Source organism: Cibotium barometz, chromosome 34 (genome assembly GCF_041138505.1).
Source record: "Cibotium barometz isolate CiBa-2024 chromosome 34, ASM4113850v1, whole genome shotgun sequence".
In the NCBI taxonomy this organism is placed as follows: domain Eukaryota; kingdom Viridiplantae; phylum Streptophyta; class Polypodiopsida; order Cyatheales; family Cibotiaceae; genus Cibotium; species Cibotium barometz.
Genome location: NC_141079.1, coordinates 35,345,954 through 35,364,809, shown reverse-complemented (window position 1 = coordinate 35,364,809; position 18,856 = coordinate 35,345,954). Strand labels below are relative to the sequence as shown.

The window sequence follows — 18,856 nt, the reverse complement described above, 5'->3', positions numbered from 1 at the left end:
TAGCTCCACCACATGGTGGAACTGGACCTAAAGCATTCTAGCTCTACGAGGTGGTCTAGGTAGAATACAGCTCTACCACGTGGTAGAGCTAGATCAAATGCAATTCTAGCTCCTTGATTCTTGTCATGAGAAGTAGGTCTCTTCTTGGAGTAATTGGTTTTGTTGATGTGTATGGAACACAGCTAGATCGATGCATTCTTGCTCTGCTACATGGTAGATCTAGCCCTCAAAGCTTTCTACCTCTACGATTCTAGCTCTACCACATGGTAGAGCTAGACCTCAAATGCAATTCTAGCTCCACCACATAGTAGAGCTAGACCTCAAAGCATTCTATCTCTACAGTAAGGTTTAGGTAGAATGCAGCTCTACCACAATTACATTCAAGCTCAGCCGGTTACATTCATTGAAGTCTAGCTCTACCACATGGTAGAGCTAGAAGAATGCATTCTAGCTCCACCACATGGTAGAGCTAGACGAATGCATTCTAGTCCTACGATGTGGTCTACGTAGAATACAGCTCTACCACATGGTAGAGCTAGATCAAATGCAATTCTAGCTCCTTGGTTATTGTAATGTGAAGTAGGTCTCTTTTTGGAGTAATTGGTTTTGTTGATGTGTATGGAACACAGTTAGATGGATGCATTCTTGCTCTACCACATGGTAGAGCTAGACCTCAAAGCTTTCTACCTCTATGACTCTAGCTCCACCACATGGTAGAGCTAGACCTGAAATGCAATTCTAGCTCCAGCACATGGTAGAGCTAGACCTCAAAGCATTCTATCTCTACAATGTGGTTTAGGTAGAATACAGCTCTACCACAGTTACATTCAACCTCAGCCGGTTACATTCATTGAAGTCTAGCTCTACCACATGGTAGATCTATAAGAATGCATTCTAGCTCCACCACATGGTAGAGCTAGATTTCAAAGCATTCTGGTCAATACATTTATTAATCTTGCTCTGCCACCTGGTAGAGATAATATCCATTGAAAAACCAGCACTAGAATACTTTAAAGTCTAGCTAGAATGCATTTATCTAGCTCTACCATGTGGTAGAGCAAGACTAATAAATATATAATTGAGAGCTCCAAGATGGAGTAATTAAGATAGAATTCCTTGAGGTCTAGCTCTACCATGTGGTGGAGCTAGAATTTCAGTTGAGGTCTAGCTCTACCATGTGGTGGAGCTAGAATCGTAGAGGTAGAAAGCTTTGAGGTCTAGCTCTACCACAGTTACATTCAACCTCATCCGGTTACATTCATTGAAGTCTAGATCTACCACATGGTAGAGCTAGAAGAATGCATTCTAGCTCCACCACATGGTAGAGCTAGACTTCAAAGCATTCTAGCTCTACGATGTAGTCTAGATAGAATACAGCTCTACCACATGGTAGAGCTAGACCTCAAATGCAATTCTAGCTCCACCACATGGTAGAGCTAGACCTCAAAGCAGTCTAGCTCTACGTGTGGTCTAGGTTGGATACAGCTCTAGCACGTGGTAGAGCTGGACCTCAAATGCAATTATAGCTCCTTGGTCCTTGTCATGTGAAGTAGGTCTCTTCTTGGAGTAATTGGTTTTGTTGATGTGTATGGAACACAACTAGATCGATGCATTCTTGCTCTACCACAAGGTTGAGCTAGACCTCAAAGCTTTCTACCTCTACGATTCTAGCTCCACCACATGGTAGAGCTAGACATGGTAGAGCTAGACCTCAAAGCTTTCTACATCTACGATTCTAGCTCCACCACATGGTAGAGCTAGACCTCAAATGCAATAATAGCTCCACCACATGGTAGAGCTAGACCTCAAAGCATTCTATCTCTATAATGTGGTTTACCACAGTTACATTCAACCTCAGCCGCCGGTACATTCATTGAAGTCTAGCTCCACCACATGGTAGAGCTAGAAGAATGCATTCTAGCTCCACCACATGGTGGAGCTGGACCTAAAGCATTCTAGCTCTACGATGTGGTCTAGGCAGAATACAGCTCTACCACGTGGTAGAGCTAGATCAAATGCAATTCTAGCTCCTTGATTCTTGTCATGAGAAGTAGGTCTCTTCTTGGAGTAATTGGTTTTGTTGATGTGTATGGAACATAGCTAAATCGATGCATTCTTGCTCTACTACATGGTAGATCTAGCCCTCAAAGCTTTCTACCTCTACGATTCTAGCTCTACCACATGGTAGAGCTAGACCTCAAATGCAATTCCAGCTCCACCACATGGTAGAGCTAGACCTCAAAGCATTCTATCTCTACAGTAAGGTTTAGGTAGAATGCAGCTCTACCACAGTTACATTCAAGCTCAGCCGGTTACATTCATTAAAGTCTAGCTCTACCACATGGTAGAGCTAGAAGAATGGATTCTAGCTCCACCACATGGTAGAGCTACATTTCAAAGCATTCTAGTCAATACATTTATTAATCTTGCTCTGCCACCCGGTAGAGATAATATCCATTGAAAAACACTAGAATACTTTGAAGTCCAGCTAGAATGGATTTATCTAGCTCTACCATGTGGTAGAGCAAGACTAACAAATGTATTGAGATCTCCAAGATGGAAATACTCTTCATCTCCTCCACAGTGTTTTCATGGATATATATTGTGATTTTTGAATATGATATTGTAAGTTTTTTTTTAAAGTGTAAGAATACAATAACTATAATTAACAATTGTGGTTTTTGTTGTAGGTGAAAGATGTCTCAGAAAAGAAAAGTGGTGGAAGTTCCGGACAGTGTTAACTTTGCCTCTACGGATCAACGACGACAGTGGTACTTAGATATTTGGGGTCTTCAGGGTTCACAATTTAACAAAATTCATCTATTTGTTGCTAGTGATGTGGGCGTGGATACTTTTGAGGATCTAGGACCAATGACTCTATCTTATATTTCTGTAGTTGATTCTCATCCCGATATTGAATGCATAAATATTGGGGTACCTGGGATCCATGAGTATCAACTAGATCCCAAGGCATTCATTATTGAACGAATAGTAAGAGATAAACAAGATACTATGTTCTCTCGAGGGTGGAAGTTAGATTGTGCAAGTCAAGAAATAACTCTTGAAGAGTTGCAAGCTTCCATTGCTTATTGTGTGAAAGGCAAACAAAAAAAAGAGAAAACGCCCTCTAAAAATCCAGTTCAAAAAAAGGCAAAAAGCAGTACAGGTATTATGGATGTAGATGAAGCAGTTCTTAAATCTACAATAGAGAAAACAGGCTTGGAAAATTCAACAAAAATAAGATTTGTGGATCCCAAAGTTTTGGAAAATGAGGTGCAAAAGGCACAAAAGAGTGATACAGGGGGTATGGAAAAATACTCTAAGTATTTTCCATTCAAGTATAAAGAGTATGAGATCCCTGTAGATCAATGCTGGCTAGCTCCTGATCACTATAACTCCCGTCAAATAGAACCTCACCGTGTGGATGAATGCGTGTTATTTTTTGGTGCAAGTGCAAACAGGCCAGGAGCGTGTGCATACTTGATGCCTGTAAAGAATGCTGGCAAGAAGAAAGGAATTCCAATGAAACTAAGTGAGGTAACAGAGGAGAAACTCACTGAGTATTCATATTGGATTATTGATGGCCAACATTCCATCTATGCTGCAAAATTCTTACGGTATCAAGAAATGGAAAAAGATGGTCGTGCTCAAGATCTGATACAAGTGTATGAAAAAAGGAAGGCTCGAATTGTTGTAGATCCAGAGCCACAAGTTGCGACGGCCATATCTGCTATAGCTAATGAAGAGGCCCAATCATTATATGTCAAACAACCATACTATGATGTCTTGCAGCACTTGAGGAGTCAGTGGATCTTCAATAATTCTCCGTCAAGGCCACCATCTGGAGTAACAGAGGGCTCATCATCTCGTGTAGACTGGGATGTATGTCCATATCCCTTGCTCTCTTGTAATTATAAGTTTTGAAAAAAATACTTGATTTTGATCTTTTTTTCTTTTATTTCTTTGCAGAAATTTTTACGAATGGCTAGAATTACGGTGGGAGCATCCTTCATTTCAAAGCAGTCTCACATGGTCATTTACTCTGATGAAGTTTTCAAAGGCTGGCTTGAAATCATGGAGAAGCAAAACAAGAAACCAACTGCCACAGTTTTCAGATGTCTTGCTGGGCTAGATGAACAAGAAGTCAAACAAATACAATCAGAAATCAGGTCTGGAAAAATTGTTCTTTCAAAGGGTACTAAGGATGTAGATGTGATTGACATGCCAGAGCGTATCAAGCAGCTCAAGCAAGATAAAATTATTCAAGATGCATTGCTTGTAGAGTTCAACACTCTGAACAAGGACAAACAATGTCAAGATTGGTCAGAATTGACTATCACCTATAGCATCAATGAGGTTGTATACTCAGTTCTTTTGAAGTTATGTGATGTGTATATAAAGTCAAAGCTACAGGTTGGATCAAAGAAGATTGATTTTCCAGTAGAAGCAAGGCAATATGTGGAGTGGAATATCAGCCTTAGCAAAGAAAGTTCAACCTTGTCCTTGGATCTTCCTTGGTGTATTTATGCTGTGAGTCTTCCATTCGACGGGAGTTACTACTTGAAGCGCCACCTCAACAATCCAATTTCCATTGGGTTATGTGTTCTGGATAACACTGAAGATTTGGGAAGAAATATGCATTGGGATGTGGAATCATTTTGCAATCTTTTGAATGGCATTATGATTATTACAGCAGCTGGTAGATCTTTGCCATCCCAATATGTGTTGCTTACCTTTCTAAATATTACAGATTTTATTCACTTGCAAAATGCTTTAAAAAATTTGAGTGGCATAGCAAAGGAACAGTATAATGGGGCATTGCATTTTCGACGTGACAACCGATGCATTGGTGCAATAGAGTTCTTCACATCCTTAGTGTTTTTCAGCAAGGGAGATGCCTTTCAAGGACTAGCAGATGTTCCTGATCCAGGTACACAAGCGACAATATTGGATACTGGACTTCTCGATATAGATAATGAAGATGTTAAAACTATCCCAGACATTGAGTTTCTAAGAATCAAGAAGAATCTTTTGATCAAGCAATGTATTCGAAAGTATTGCAGAGAAGGCTGCAAGCTTGTTGATCTTTTCAGTAATGGCTACATCATCGAGCTAGGGCTAGCACTAAATAAGGAAGTGATTTGCCTAGTGGAGAGTATTGAAGATCAAAGAAAGATGGGAACAAGGCTTCTTGACTTTGCAAAGTCAAGAAATGAGCAACCAGTACCGCCTATTTCTAACAATCCAAGGAATACCACGGAAAGATCGAGCCATGGTGAAGTTCGTTCAGCTCGAGATTTTTTGGATTTTGAAGACAGTATGTAACTTCTTAATGGGCTTTCCTTGTATCTTCAATACTTTGATTTGGTGATGTTTTGACTTGTTATATCCTTGGTTCATTTTTTAGTAGTATTTTTGTAGCTCTCTCCAAATTGGGCTTTGGAATCTAGAATCACCAAGTTATGGATCCTAACATGTTCATTGACAAATTCACTTTTTACATAACCAATTGGTGAATTTGGAAAGCCTACTTAGTGGTCGCACAATGGCCAGTTGGTGAATCTGAAAATCTTGCTTATAAATCTAAGATGATAGAGCTAGAGATCCTCTCATTTACTTCAATCCTATCCTGTGGTAGATCTAGATTTCAATAGGTCTACAATTTGGTGGAGCTAGCTACCTCTTCAAAGTGGTGGACCAAGAATCCATTAAAGTCTAGCTACCTCTTCAAAGTGGTGGAGCTAGGCCAATGCACCCCCCCCCAAAGACAGTTTTTGCAGAGCATCCATTTAAGTCTAGCTCTACCATATGGTTGAGCTAGGCCAATGCATTTCTAGCTCCACCAGAGCTAGTTCAAATGCAATTCTAGCTCCTTGGTTCTTGTCACGTGCGATGAGCTAGAACCCATTGAAGTCTAGACCTAGAACCTATGGAAGTCTACTGGCTCCACCCATAAAGAAGCTATCTTGATCCCCAACTCAACCACGTGGTAAAGCAAGACTTATAAATTTCAGCTCTACCATATGGAAAATCAAAAACATCTAAAATTTTAGCTTTACCATATAGTTGAGTGGTTTTGTGTTTCTCACCTCCACCTACTCTTGGAGCTCAAGAGTGGATCAAGAGTGGATCTCAAGGGCTACTTCCAACAAGAGCTCCCTTGCAAACTGGCTCTACCAAACGGTAGAGCTAGAATAATGGGTGTATTTGGAAATCCATTTTAAACCCTCCAATTCTAGAGTGAGCAACTAGAATTTATAATTGGTATCCAAACATGATTTTCTTTTAGATTACACCAATAAACATGTGTTAAGAGTGAGTGTTACAATTGTAAATTCTTTTAGTTTGAAAGATTGTTGAGTCAATGTTACTTTTTTTTCTTTTAGATCCCGAAATTAAGATAGTAGCACCAAGTGAAGTAGCTACGGCGGAATGCCACAATCAAACTGTGGATGAGAGCTTCTCCCACACATTCAGTGATGTCCATCCAGAAGGTTTAAAGACAAATGCTGACAATGAGATTGGGGTACCTAAATCTCCAACAAATGAAGCAATGGGTGAGAGTTTCCAGCCTGAAGAAGAAGTACCAAGAAGTGCCGACACTGCTATCTCCAAGAAATCTGTGTTGACAATTGTGTTGGACCTGAATGGTCTACTACTGAAACGTTGTCAACAACAACCATCTTCAATACATGAAACTATTCAAATGGATTCAAAACGATATATTGTACTAAGGCCAGGATGTATCCAATTCTTGAAGATTTTATTAAAAAATATTAATGTTGGGATCTGGTCAACAGCGACAGAGAGTAATGTTCTTCAAATATTGAGAACATTACAAGACAGAGCAGGAGAGATATTGCCTTTTTTTGTAGTTTGGGCTCAAGAGGCTTGCGAGAAGGATAAAAGTGGTAAAATAGCTAGACCTGATAATCCAACAGTTCAGGCAATGTTCAAGCCATTGTCAAAAATTGCTTCATGTTTTGATTGTGATGCTCGTAGAACGGTTCTTATTGATGACTCTCCATACAAGGGATGTGCTTCTCCTGATAATAATTGTATATATCCTGCAAAGTTTGATGAAGAAAGGATGGTCGACAATATTCTCATTGATGAGCTGCTCCCTTACTTATTGCAGCTTGATGAGAGTGAAGATGTGCGTGAGATCATTGGCTCTAATCGCTACGGACAACCTCCAGTATCCAATGAAAATGAATACAGAGGTGTGGTAGATTTTTGGAGAAAGCGCAATTTAAATTGGTCACAGAAGACAATCTACACTGATAGGCTACCACTATCAGAGATTATACAAAAGTATGTCAACAATCAAGAGGTATTAGCGAGACAATATGAAAACAAAAGAGAAGAGATAATAGAAATTATGGCAAAAGAACGAGTCAGTATTGCTAGCATGAGGGGACCACAAGTGATTTCTCTAGCTAGAAAATTGGGTTCTACCACAACACAGTTGAAGGCAGCCAATGCAAGGGCTTTCATAAACAAGGTGTTAAATGAGTACAATCTTCTCCAACGTGATAGAAATAACTAAGGTACTATCCAACATAAATGATAATTATAACTAAATACATGATTTTATACAACAATTGTGTATTCACAATGAAGAAACTTAATTTATGATGGTTTCTTGCAGATTTATTTCAAGGATATTGTTCCAAGGAGTATTCACTTAAAGAAGCCATTTGTCACCAAGGATTGTATTTTTTTTGGAGGAATTTTATCTTTTTGCAATCATGAATTGACAAGAAATTTTGTCTTGTTTTTAAAGTAGTGGCAAATGTATTACTCTTCAAATAATTTTATAAATGTTGGAGTGCACTCTACTATAAGGGGCCTCCTAATTTGAAAATGTATGGAAGCTTGATCTTTGTCTTATGATTTTAATTCCTACATATATGGACTATGGTAGAGCTAGATCAATGCCTTCTAGCTCCACCTCATGGTAGAGCTAGACTTCAAAGCATTCTACCTCCACGACATGGTAGAGCTAGACTTGAAAGCGTTCTAGCTCTACCATATGGTAGAGCTAGATCAAAGCATTCTACCTCCACGACATGGTAGAGCTAGACTTGAAAGCGTTCTAGCTCTACCATATGGTAGAGCTAGATCAATGCATTCTAGCTCTTCCACGTCACCACACATGGTTGAGTTGGACTTCCAACCATTCTAGTTCTACCATGGGGTCTATCTAAAATATTTTGATACAGCTCTACCACGTGCTAGAGCTGGACTTCAAATATTATTTCTAATTTTGCCATGGGATCGAGCTAGAATACTTTGATATAGCTCTATCACATGGTAGAACTAGATTTAAAAATATTCTAGCCCTACCACATGGTTGAGCTAGAACAGTGCATTCTAGCTCTACCACGTGGTTGATCTAGATCAATGCATTCTAATTTCACCACATTTTGATACCTGCTAGCACATTTTGTCGCGTCTTTTTAGAATCAAATGGAAAGAGTCTTTGCATCTTGAGTCATTTTGTAATGCAACTAAAGTCAACATTTTAGAACAGTATATAGTTTAATGTTAGCGTGCATAGTCACATTTGTTTTGTAATTGTTTAAAATCTATCTTTGCATAAAAGTAGTTGTAACATGCCTTCCCCCACATGCACACCTTTATCATTAAGCATGCTCATTTTTTTCCAGGTCATGTGATTGATTCTAATTGGCAGAGGCGACTTCTTCGTCACAGAGCATTAGTACGTCACATGTCCAAGAAAATCTAGAGTGTACGAAGACAGTTGGTTCAGCGCCGTCTTGATCGTCTACGGGAAATTGATGCAAGGTTGCGCTTTGTGCATCCCTCCGAGGGGGTTATCATACTGACATGGTATTCGTCAGACCCAATATGCGTACCCCTACGCAAAGAGGATGATAGGAGGGCTATTATTCTAAACCTTAATGGTTTGTTGTGCCATGTTGTCGAAACCCAATATGATGAGAAGGATCCTCCTTATAGCAACGAGTTGGTAAAATATCCAATTAACCAATATCGTTATGTCCTATGTCACAAGGATGCACATGAGTTCTTAGATTGGTGTATTCAATTCTTTTATGTTTTTATTTGGAGCGCATGTAGGAGAACTAAGCTCTCTGGAATAATTGACACAGTATTTCCACAACAAAAGCCCAAGTTTGCAGGTGTTCTCTCACAAGAGCATTGTTCAAAATCCACATGGGTTGTGCAGAATAGACAAGTTTTCTTTAAAAAGCTTGAGACCTTTTGGGGTCTCCATCCTTTGTACAACAAGAAAAATACATTGATAATTGATGATAGCTACTATAAGGTGTTTAAGAATGAACGAGGAACCTGGTTAATAGTCCGAGAATTATACCATCAACCTTCCAAGGAAAGGTATAGTTTTTTGACAGAAGATTTAAGAAATTGGTTGTTTTTATGGCTACAGAATGAAGATCGGCAAGAGTATACATGGGATAATGCCTTTGAAGAAAAACCTAACCAATTCTCAGATGATGTGATGAAGAAATGGCTTGAAGAAGAGAAATTGGAAGTAGAGAATAGGAAAAAGGCAGAGGTGTGGAAGCAACAGTAGGAGGCTGATGCTGAGGCAGAGAGACAGGAACAACTTGAAATTCAAAGAAAGCAAAGAGAGGAGGCTGAAGCTGAGGCAGAGAGGCAAGCAGAGAGTACAAATCAAGCAAAGCAACAAGAGGAGGCATCATGAAAGTAATACACCACCATGAAGCTCATTTTGTTTGTCCCTAATATAATCAAATGTAGAGGATACAAGTATTTTGGCCTTTTTTTAATGTAATAAAAAGCCATATATTGAAATATGATATTGTAATCAGGCCTCTTATGGAGCATACTGTTCAAATGTTTGCCTTTGCAAAGCATTGAACAAATTCTAGCACAAGCAATAAATTCATGTTCATTTACAATGTCTTATTATAATTGAGTCATAAATGGAGTGCATCCTTCTCTAAGGGGACTCCTTTTATCCTTTTATCTTTTGGTCAAAGTTTGCAAATTATTATTTTTTTAGTAAGAGTAGGTGAAGACTTTTAACTATCATTTTGACAAAGGTCATCCTACTGCAAGGAGACTCTTTCTATCTTTAGTAATGTTAATTTGTAGTAGTTGTGTATATAAGGAAACTTTCACCATGTCAAATTATAAATTCTTGTTTCAAATTATTTAGTCTTTGTTCATTACAATGCAGTCATAAAATTGGAGAGTGCATCCTACTCTAAGGGGACTCTCAATATACAATCTCTTGTATCAATGTTTTTACTTGGGAGTCTAGATTGAACAAATGGTAGATCTTGGTTCTTTCAATGCGTTCTTGCTCCACGTTGGTAGAGCTAGCATTCTATGTCTATATCTACCATGTGGTGGAGCTACCATCCATTGAAGTCTAGCTGTATAATTTCATGGAGCTAGCTAGCTCCACCATGTGGTATCTTATTGAGCTCTAGCTCCACCATGTGGTGGAGGTAGCAGCCATGGTCTCTTCATGGAATTTTGGCCTTACCACATGGTGGAGCTAGTATCCATGTGTGGTAGACCTAAACCTTTGGAAGTCATAAAATACGACTAGAATTTTGAGTCTAGATCTACCGTTTGGTGGAGCTTGCATCCACTGAAGTCTAGCTCTATAATGTCCAAGTGGTGGAACAGGATCTAGAATGGATAAGTCATGGATCAAGAAATCCTTTTCAGCTCTATAACAGACAAGTGCTAGATCTAAAGTGAAGAGATAAAGTGATTGACGTTGGACTGCTAGCCCATGCTAGCTAGACACCTCAATATGAGCAACAAGTCAAAAATCTCGCTACATTGTCCATTTCAGATAAATAACTACACGAGTTTTCTTCAAAAAAGTTCATTTCTTTTGGGGTCTCCATGTTTTGTACAGCAACAAGAATACATTGAAACTCGATGATAGCTACTACAATGTGTTCAACAATCAAGATGATAATCAAGATAATAATTGAGAGAATAATCTAAGTGTGTAATCTTGTGAGTACACAAAATGAACATGCCAATACACTCCCATGACACTAGTACATTTTGTTACTCCCTTTTGTAATTGAATGTAAATGGTCTTTGTAAATGGTCTCTATTATAATAAAATATAAAGGGTCTTTGTAATCTGGCCATCTTCGCGAGCGTGCTGTTCAATTGTGTGCCTTTTGCAAGGCATTGAACATATTTTAACACAAAAAAATAAATTCAGTTTCATTTACAATGTTTTATTATAATGGAGTCGTAGATGGAGTGCATCCTACTTTAAGGAGACTCCTTTTATCTATTGACAAAGTGCATCATACTTTAAGGGGACTCTTTAGTAGAATAAGCTTCATCAAAATGAAATCTTTTAACCGTAATTTTGACAAAGTGCATCCTACTCAAGGAGACTCTTTCTATCTTTAATAATGTTAATCTGTAGCGATTGTATATATAAGTATAATACCTTCACCACCTCAATTTATAAAATCTTGTTCATTTTGTCTTGTTCATTACAATGAAGCTTTAAAATTGGAGAGTGCATCCTACTCTAAGGGGACTCTCAAAATGCAATCTCTTGTATCAATGTTTGTAATTGGGGGTCTAGATCAATCAAATGTTATATCTTGGTTTCTTATGGACTGTAGAATGGCCAAGTGGTGGATCTAAAAATCTTTAAATGCTCCTCAATGTGTTGTAGCTCCACATGGTAGAGCTAGCTCAAAATTCTAGCTCTACCATGTGGTGGAGCTAGAACCCCTTAAAATCAAAATTACACCCCCATGATACTAGCACATTTTGTTACTTCATTTTATAATTGAATGTAAATGGTCTTTGAATATGGTCTCTAGTATAATAAAATATAGAGGATCTTTGTAAATTGGCCAACTTTGGGAGCAGACTGTTCAATTGTGTATCTTTGCAATGCATTGAACAAATTTTAACACAATAAATAAATTCATAGATGGAGTGCATCCTAGTCTAAGGAGACTCCTCTTATGCATCCACAGTGCATCCTACTTTAAGGGGACTCCTTTTATCCAGCTATCTTTTGGTTGTTAATGCAAAAGTTTTATTATTTCTTTAGTAGAATTAGCTTCATCAAAATGAAAATTTATAATCGTAATTTTCACAAAGTGCATCCTACTCCAAGGAGACTCTTTCTATCCTTAATAATGATAATTTGTAGTGGTTGTGTATATAAGGATACCTTCAAGTGGTGGATCTGAAAAATCTTGAAACCTAAGTTTCTATTTCTAAGATCAAGCTAGGTTCGATCTAGTAGCACTTCATAAAGCAAACCATTTTTAAATTTTTTATACTAGGTTGAAGAAGGTAGATTCTAGATTAAATGCATACAATTTTTCAATGTGGGAATGGGATTTTTCCCACTTTACCTAATACGGTCTTTCTAGATGTGTGACCAGCTTGCAGTCTCTTTCGTGCTACCGTCTATGTAAATTTGATTAAACAAAATAACATAGATTAGAGAATAGTTAGAATCAATCTAGCAAAGCTCATATTAATTCTAATATACGTTAGCAAAGGCACACACCTTCGGCTGAGGAAAAGTGATGCGTAGGCATCTCTCCTTGCGGAAGTATTGCCATGTCTGCATGCAGTCTCTTTCGTGCTGTCGTCTATGTAAATTTGATTAAACAAAATAACATAGATTAGAGAATAGTTAGAATCAATCTAGCAAAGTTCATATTAATTCTAATATACGTTAGCAAAGGCACACACCTTCTGCTGAGGAAAAGTGATGCGTAGGCGTCTCTCCTTGCGGAAGTATTGCCATGTCTCCATGCACATATCAGCCCTCCTCTTGTTTGTCTCCACCATACAGTAGCGTCTGTTTATTTTTCATATTACAATAAGCGTTAGAATATACCATAGAACTTGTTAGATTTCAATGTTTTGTTTCTTTTATTGATTTTTTAACTTCGATCATTTGATAAATGACTCATGTTTTTATGGTACTTGAAAATCAGATTCGAACCAATTAGAGGGTACACCGCCACCTCCTACTGGTGGTGGTTGGGGTGCACAGAGTTCCAATACTGCACATGAACCCGTTTACGATGATTTCTACTACGATGAGTCTATTATATGCTGGTGCGCTCGTTGTCGTGGCACTTATCGGAGGCCACGACGGGAGTGCTTTTCACATGAGATGACTCATGGTACTTTTGAGCGAGCACCACCACCTGGAGGAGCGACATCGACCTATGGTATGTGACTGTTCTCTCTTAGTTTTATTATTGGTTATTTTATAAATCAAAGGCTCATATATAATGCAACCATATTATATATGTAGGTATATTCACTTGATGAGACGAGGATGACTTCACTATCAGTGGTGCACATGTCCCTCGCACACGGCACAGACAGGTCATTTGTCAGTTGGCAGCTCGAGGTTCCTCGACATCCTCTACCTCCTGCTTTGGAGGCTGAGACGGGTGGAGATCATCCATTGCCTTCTCGTTTGCATTCTCTAGTACTACATACGTATGATCGAAGACAATACAGAGGATGGCAGAGAGGATCACTTTCTTTAGATGGAGTGGTTTTTAGCTTCTGGGGCAATCGCTACATGATTGCTCCGTCTACCATCAGTGGAGCAGGATGAGGCCTCTTTATTGCACAGGATTTGCATGTGCCCCCTCGTTCAGAGGTAACCCTTATGTCTTTTTGTGGACCTATATATAGATGGGGTCCATGGCATCAGCTTACTCGCTACATTCAGAGCATGAGTACTTATGGGTTATGTCTCAATGCAGCCTCTCTTTCTGATAGAGGGATTACACATGTAGAAGGACAAAGACTCTATGTTGACGGAAGACCTTACTCTCAAGGAAACATAGCAAGTTTAATCAATAGTAGTCGAGGGATGAGTTCAAGAACCAATTGCACGTTTGTGGAGTGTGAGAATAGTCATGAACCAGGACATATGAGTAGGGATGTAGAAAGATACATAGTTGTTAATGCTATGAGATCATTACATGTTGGTGATGAGTTGCTGATCAATTATGGATGGCGTAGACCTCCATGAGCACCCTTAACAGATGAGGGTTGAGAGCTTCATTGTATACAATTCCTAATGTTATTTTGACCTCTTGTACCCTAATTCTACACTTTAATTTGCACCACGTTCTCTACTGTCTCTAATTTAATTTGATAATCGTCTTTTATTGTCTCTAACTATTTTGTATCTGAGATAATTATTGAATTCCATGAACATCTCTCTTTTCTTTTATATAGAAGCATGCTATTGATACAACTTTCTTTGGCTTCAAATATGTAGATTTCGGATTATGACATCGACAATATCATAAATCAACGTTCACATGACGTATCTCATATGTCAATAGAGTGCATGAGGATCCTACGCATGAGTGATCCTAATGCATATGCAAGACTGAAGAAACAATATTTTAATGGGCGTGATGATATCCTTGATAACGATGATGGCATGTCTCATTTTATTGAGGATTGGTATCAAAATAATAGTGCGAGCGATATTCCTAATAACAACGAGAAGTATCTTTGAGAAGAAGCTCTAAAGCGTATCTATGCAGGAAGCCCAACTGACATGACTAAGTGCAAGCTTACTTATTCTCTTAATCTTCAAAACCGTTTTGGATGGAGTAATCTATCCATTTCAGCACTTTTGAAGTATGTAACAACCTAACATATTTTTTTGTTACATTCTAAACATGGTTGCTTCTTATTGATCATATTTTTAATGAACTTGCAGGCTACTCTCTCAGAAGTTCTTGCTGACAAGCAATTCCCTTCCTACATCACATGATGAGGTGAAGAAGATGATAAGAGTCTTGGACTTGACTATTCTTCTATACATGCATGTCCCAATGATTGTATTTTATATAGAGGTCAATACAAGGACGGTGTGACGTGTCCAAAATATCAAACGCCTCATTATAATAAAGAGGAGAAAGGTAAGGCCCCTAGAAAGGTATTGAGACATTTTCCCTTGGCACCAAGTATAAAACATATGTTCCAAAGTCCTGAATTAGCTAAGCTTATGACATGGGGAGCGGAGCACAAGAGCAAAGATGGAGTAATGCGAATTCCATCAGATAGTCCTGCATTTGAGCATGTTGATTTGTGATGGCCAGATTTTGCAAAAGAACCATGCAATTTAAAGATGGGTGTAGCATTAGATGGTGTGAATCCATTTTCAATGAGATCAAGTAAATGGTCTACATGGCCAGTGGTAGTTATTAACTATAACCTACCCCCATATCTCAGCATCATTAAGAAAGAGCATTTAATGCTCTCACTCTTAATTCTGAGAAAACGACAAGTTAAAGATCTGAATGTTTATTTGGCCCCTCTCATCGACGATCTTCAAGATTTGTGGAGAGGGATTGATGTCATGGATATGTCCAGAAGCATCGGTCAAAGACAGTTCATTGTTCGTGGAATTTTAGCATGGACTATCCATGACTTTCCAGGATATGGGTTTTGCTCAAGTAAATGGTTTAAATATATATATTATCTAATACGTTTGTACGATGTTCATTGCGCTAATCATCTTTGTTATGTTTTCCATGCAGGGATATGTACCAAGGGTTATAAAGCTTGTCCAATTTGTGGTGATTGGTTGAGATTGACTTATAGTAAAAACCTCAACAAAAATATATATCTTCAACATAGACGATTTTTATCTGAAGATCATTATCTACGAGATAGAAGGCAAGCCATACATTTTAATGGAAAGGTAGAAGAAGGGAGATGTCCAATACCAATGACACCAAAGGATTGGTATCTAAAGTGGACTGTTGGACCCGCTATCGATTCGGAGTCAGAGATCATAAGCGGCAATGATGATGATGCTGTAAAGAAGCGAGCGAGAGGAAAATGTGCTCTAGCTCAAAGTCCTTGGATATGGTATACTTTGGAATATTGGAAGGATTTGAGGATATGTCATCTTCTTGATCCTATGCACATATTCAAGAATGTTGGTCATTCGTTATGGCAACACCTCGTTGGCTTGAAAGACACAGCGGCAGCAAGAAATGACTTAAAGGATCAAAACTCAAAGCCCAATCTATGGCCACTTTATGATGAAACTCGACGTGAGACAACCTACGAAGCCTGCCCCATGGGTGCTCAAGAGAGAAGAGCTGGAGACTATCAATAGGAAGATTCAGTCGATTCGTACACCTACAGGATATGGAGCATCTTGTCGAAACATGTTCACTCTAGATGACAACAGCTTGTCTAGTTTAAAGACACATGATTGGCACAATTTTGTGAAGGTAAATCTATCCAGATCTTTGTAAGTATTTATTTTCTTGCATGTTTTGTTGATCGGATTAATCATGTATGCAGCATGTTCTACCCCTTGTTCTTGATGGATGTACTACAAGAGGAGTCCGAGATGTAACATATCGCCTTGGATCGCTTGCAAGGTATTATTAATTTTTAGTATAAAATTTTATTTGATATCTTCTTAATTCAAAAACATCGCTAATATCTTCTTTATTTTACTGATATATGGATTACATCTAAAGAGATTGCCAAAGGGTCAATTCCACAAAAGAAGCGTGAATGTATAGAGCTTCTTTGTTTAATGGAAAAGGAATTTCCAGCCTCCTTTTTTGATATCCAGGTTCATCTTCTAATCCATCTAGTGGACGAGATAGAGCTCACTGGTGTTGTGAGCACTCGTCGATGGATGTTTTGGGTCAAGAGATTTATGGGAGTATTGAAAGGTTATGTACGTCAAAAAGCAAGACCAGAGAGTTCTATGGCGGAGGGATGGATGCTTGAAGAATGCATGTATTACGTTTGTGAATACCTTGAGAAAACCGATTCTGAAGCTCCACGCATATGGACAAATGAATCGTCTTCTACCATATCAGACGAGGTATTGTCCGGTAAGGGAGTCCCTTTTCAACTTAAGGTCCAAGATAAATTGGATATTTCTACTTTCATTGTCTATAATAGCGAATGCATGCAACAATTCGTTGATGAGTACGAGAAGGAACTTCCAAGCAAACGAGTTGGTAGACGTAAAAAGAGGAGATCCAGACGTCAAACCAATGTAAATAATGACGAGGGCGTACCTACTTTCATGGATTGGTTATACACCCGTATGCAACGGGCGGTTATACACCCGTATGTAACGGGCGGTTAGTGATCATGAGCCAATCTCAATGGAACAAAGAGAGTTTATGATTGGGTGTGAAAGACAGGTAACTTGTTGGGTTTTGAAAACTCTGAACTAAAAAAATGAATCTCATTTTTTTTAATAATTTATTTTTTGGTCTAGGCTCGAATGTATACCAACATGTGGGCTTATGGACAACATCTTTGGATAAAATCTATTGATGACTTACGTCTAACTCAAGATTCTTGCATTGTTGCCTCTTTCAAGCAATTATCACATGCAAGTTCAAGAGACACAAATCTTATCGACAGTGAACTTGGTTACATGGGAACCATAGTCAGCATTTATGAAGTATCGTATCGTATCTTCAAGCAGGTAAATGACATCTCTCTTCGTGCAACAATGACATGTAGATTTCTTGAAGCTATACATAATTCTAAAGTTTTGATTCGTGTATTTTGACAGGTGGTTTTGAAGGTGGATTGGTTTTGTGTCGAGTATAAAAGCAATAATGCCACAATGAAAAGAGAACCGTCCGGATTTTGGTCCGTCGACTCCTCGAAGTTATTGCGTGCAACAAAAGAGCCTTACATTCTGCCAACTCATGTTAAACAAGTGTTCTTTTACAAGAATACAGATGCTCATCCATGGTGGCAAGTTGTGCATGTCCAACCTAGAGGTCGACACTTGTTTGATAGCATTGACTCTGAGAAAGCGGATCAAGATGAATTGATTACGTCCTCGAATCTAGACACATCGACGTCAGAGAGGTGTAGAATTCTTCTTTTCGATCATGATGACATTGTAGACGATGAGAACGACAACGATCCAGACTCTGACACTATAGACACCGAAGAGGAAGAAACAATGGATGTTGAGCCTACGGAGGAAATGAACGTCAACACAGATTTAACGATGGAGGAGTTCGAAGAAGTCAACAAGGATAATGAAGATGAAATTTTATTGACGGTTAATCTCAGAGATGACGATGAGGACTATTAGTCTTACGTGTCAACTCATGGATCAACCTATGTTTGGTAAGATTTAATCTCAAAATAACTCATTATGAAGTCATGATTTTTATTCTTTTGAAAACTTACTAACAAGGGTGGGTGGTGGGAGTCTCGTGGTGATAGCCTCATATGGCTAGTGTCGGGGTTCGATTCCCCTCAGACTCGTTTTTCTTGCTCTAGCTGTGTACAGGGTAATTTCACCTTCAAGTTCACTGAAAGAAAGTTTGTATTGGGATTCGATTCCCCTTCTATTTTGTATATGTGAGGATTGATCACCACACACTCTAGACACATGTACATATATTTGTTGATGATATATATTGACGTATGTTCGTTGCATCACTGAATTTGTCTATTGTCAAACAATAAATTATTTGTCGGTAAGTTAATTAGCCTAAGTATCTGTGAGAACGTTATTTATTTATCTTTACGTTTTAAAAAAAATAAACCCTAAACAAGGAAAGAGGCGAGGTCACGTTGTAACACATCAAAAGAAGCAAAATATTGGCAAGCATCAACAATTTCTCAAAAGCTCTTAGAAAGCTAGATAGAGACAAATCAGAATCTTTATCGCAGTTCTAGTGTGATTGTTTTTCTATGTTAGGCTCTAATATTAACAAGCTTTTGATTTTCATAATTTTTGCAGAGGTCCCAGATTCTACGCTACGTATCAACTCAAGCTAACTTTCAAGCTTAAAGATCCAAA

At 38.4% G+C, this 18,856-nt stretch overlaps 1 protein-coding gene and 1 pseudogene across 1 annotated transcript; both read left to right on the top strand.

Annotated features, from left to right (window-relative positions):
• Positions 1-13,339: 13,339 nt before the first annotated feature.
• Positions 13,340-16,307, top strand: LOC147618964 (uncharacterized; annotated as a pseudogene).
• A 1,349-nt stretch (positions 16,308-17,656) lies between these two features.
• On the top strand, positions 17,657-18,139 carry LOC147618963 (uncharacterized). Its single transcript, XM_086774505.1, has one exon. The coding sequence runs from the start codon at positions 17,657-17,659 to the stop codon at positions 18,137-18,139; it is 483 nt and encodes a 160-aa protein (XP_086630631.1).
• The last annotated feature ends 717 nt before the right edge of the window (positions 18,140-18,856 follow it).

What these genes read in the sequence shown, in the direction of transcription:
- LOC147618963 (XM_086774505.1), top strand. Translation starts at nt 17,657, where the DNA reads ATGAAAAGAGAACCGTCCGGATTTTGGTCCGTCGACTCCTCGAAGTTA.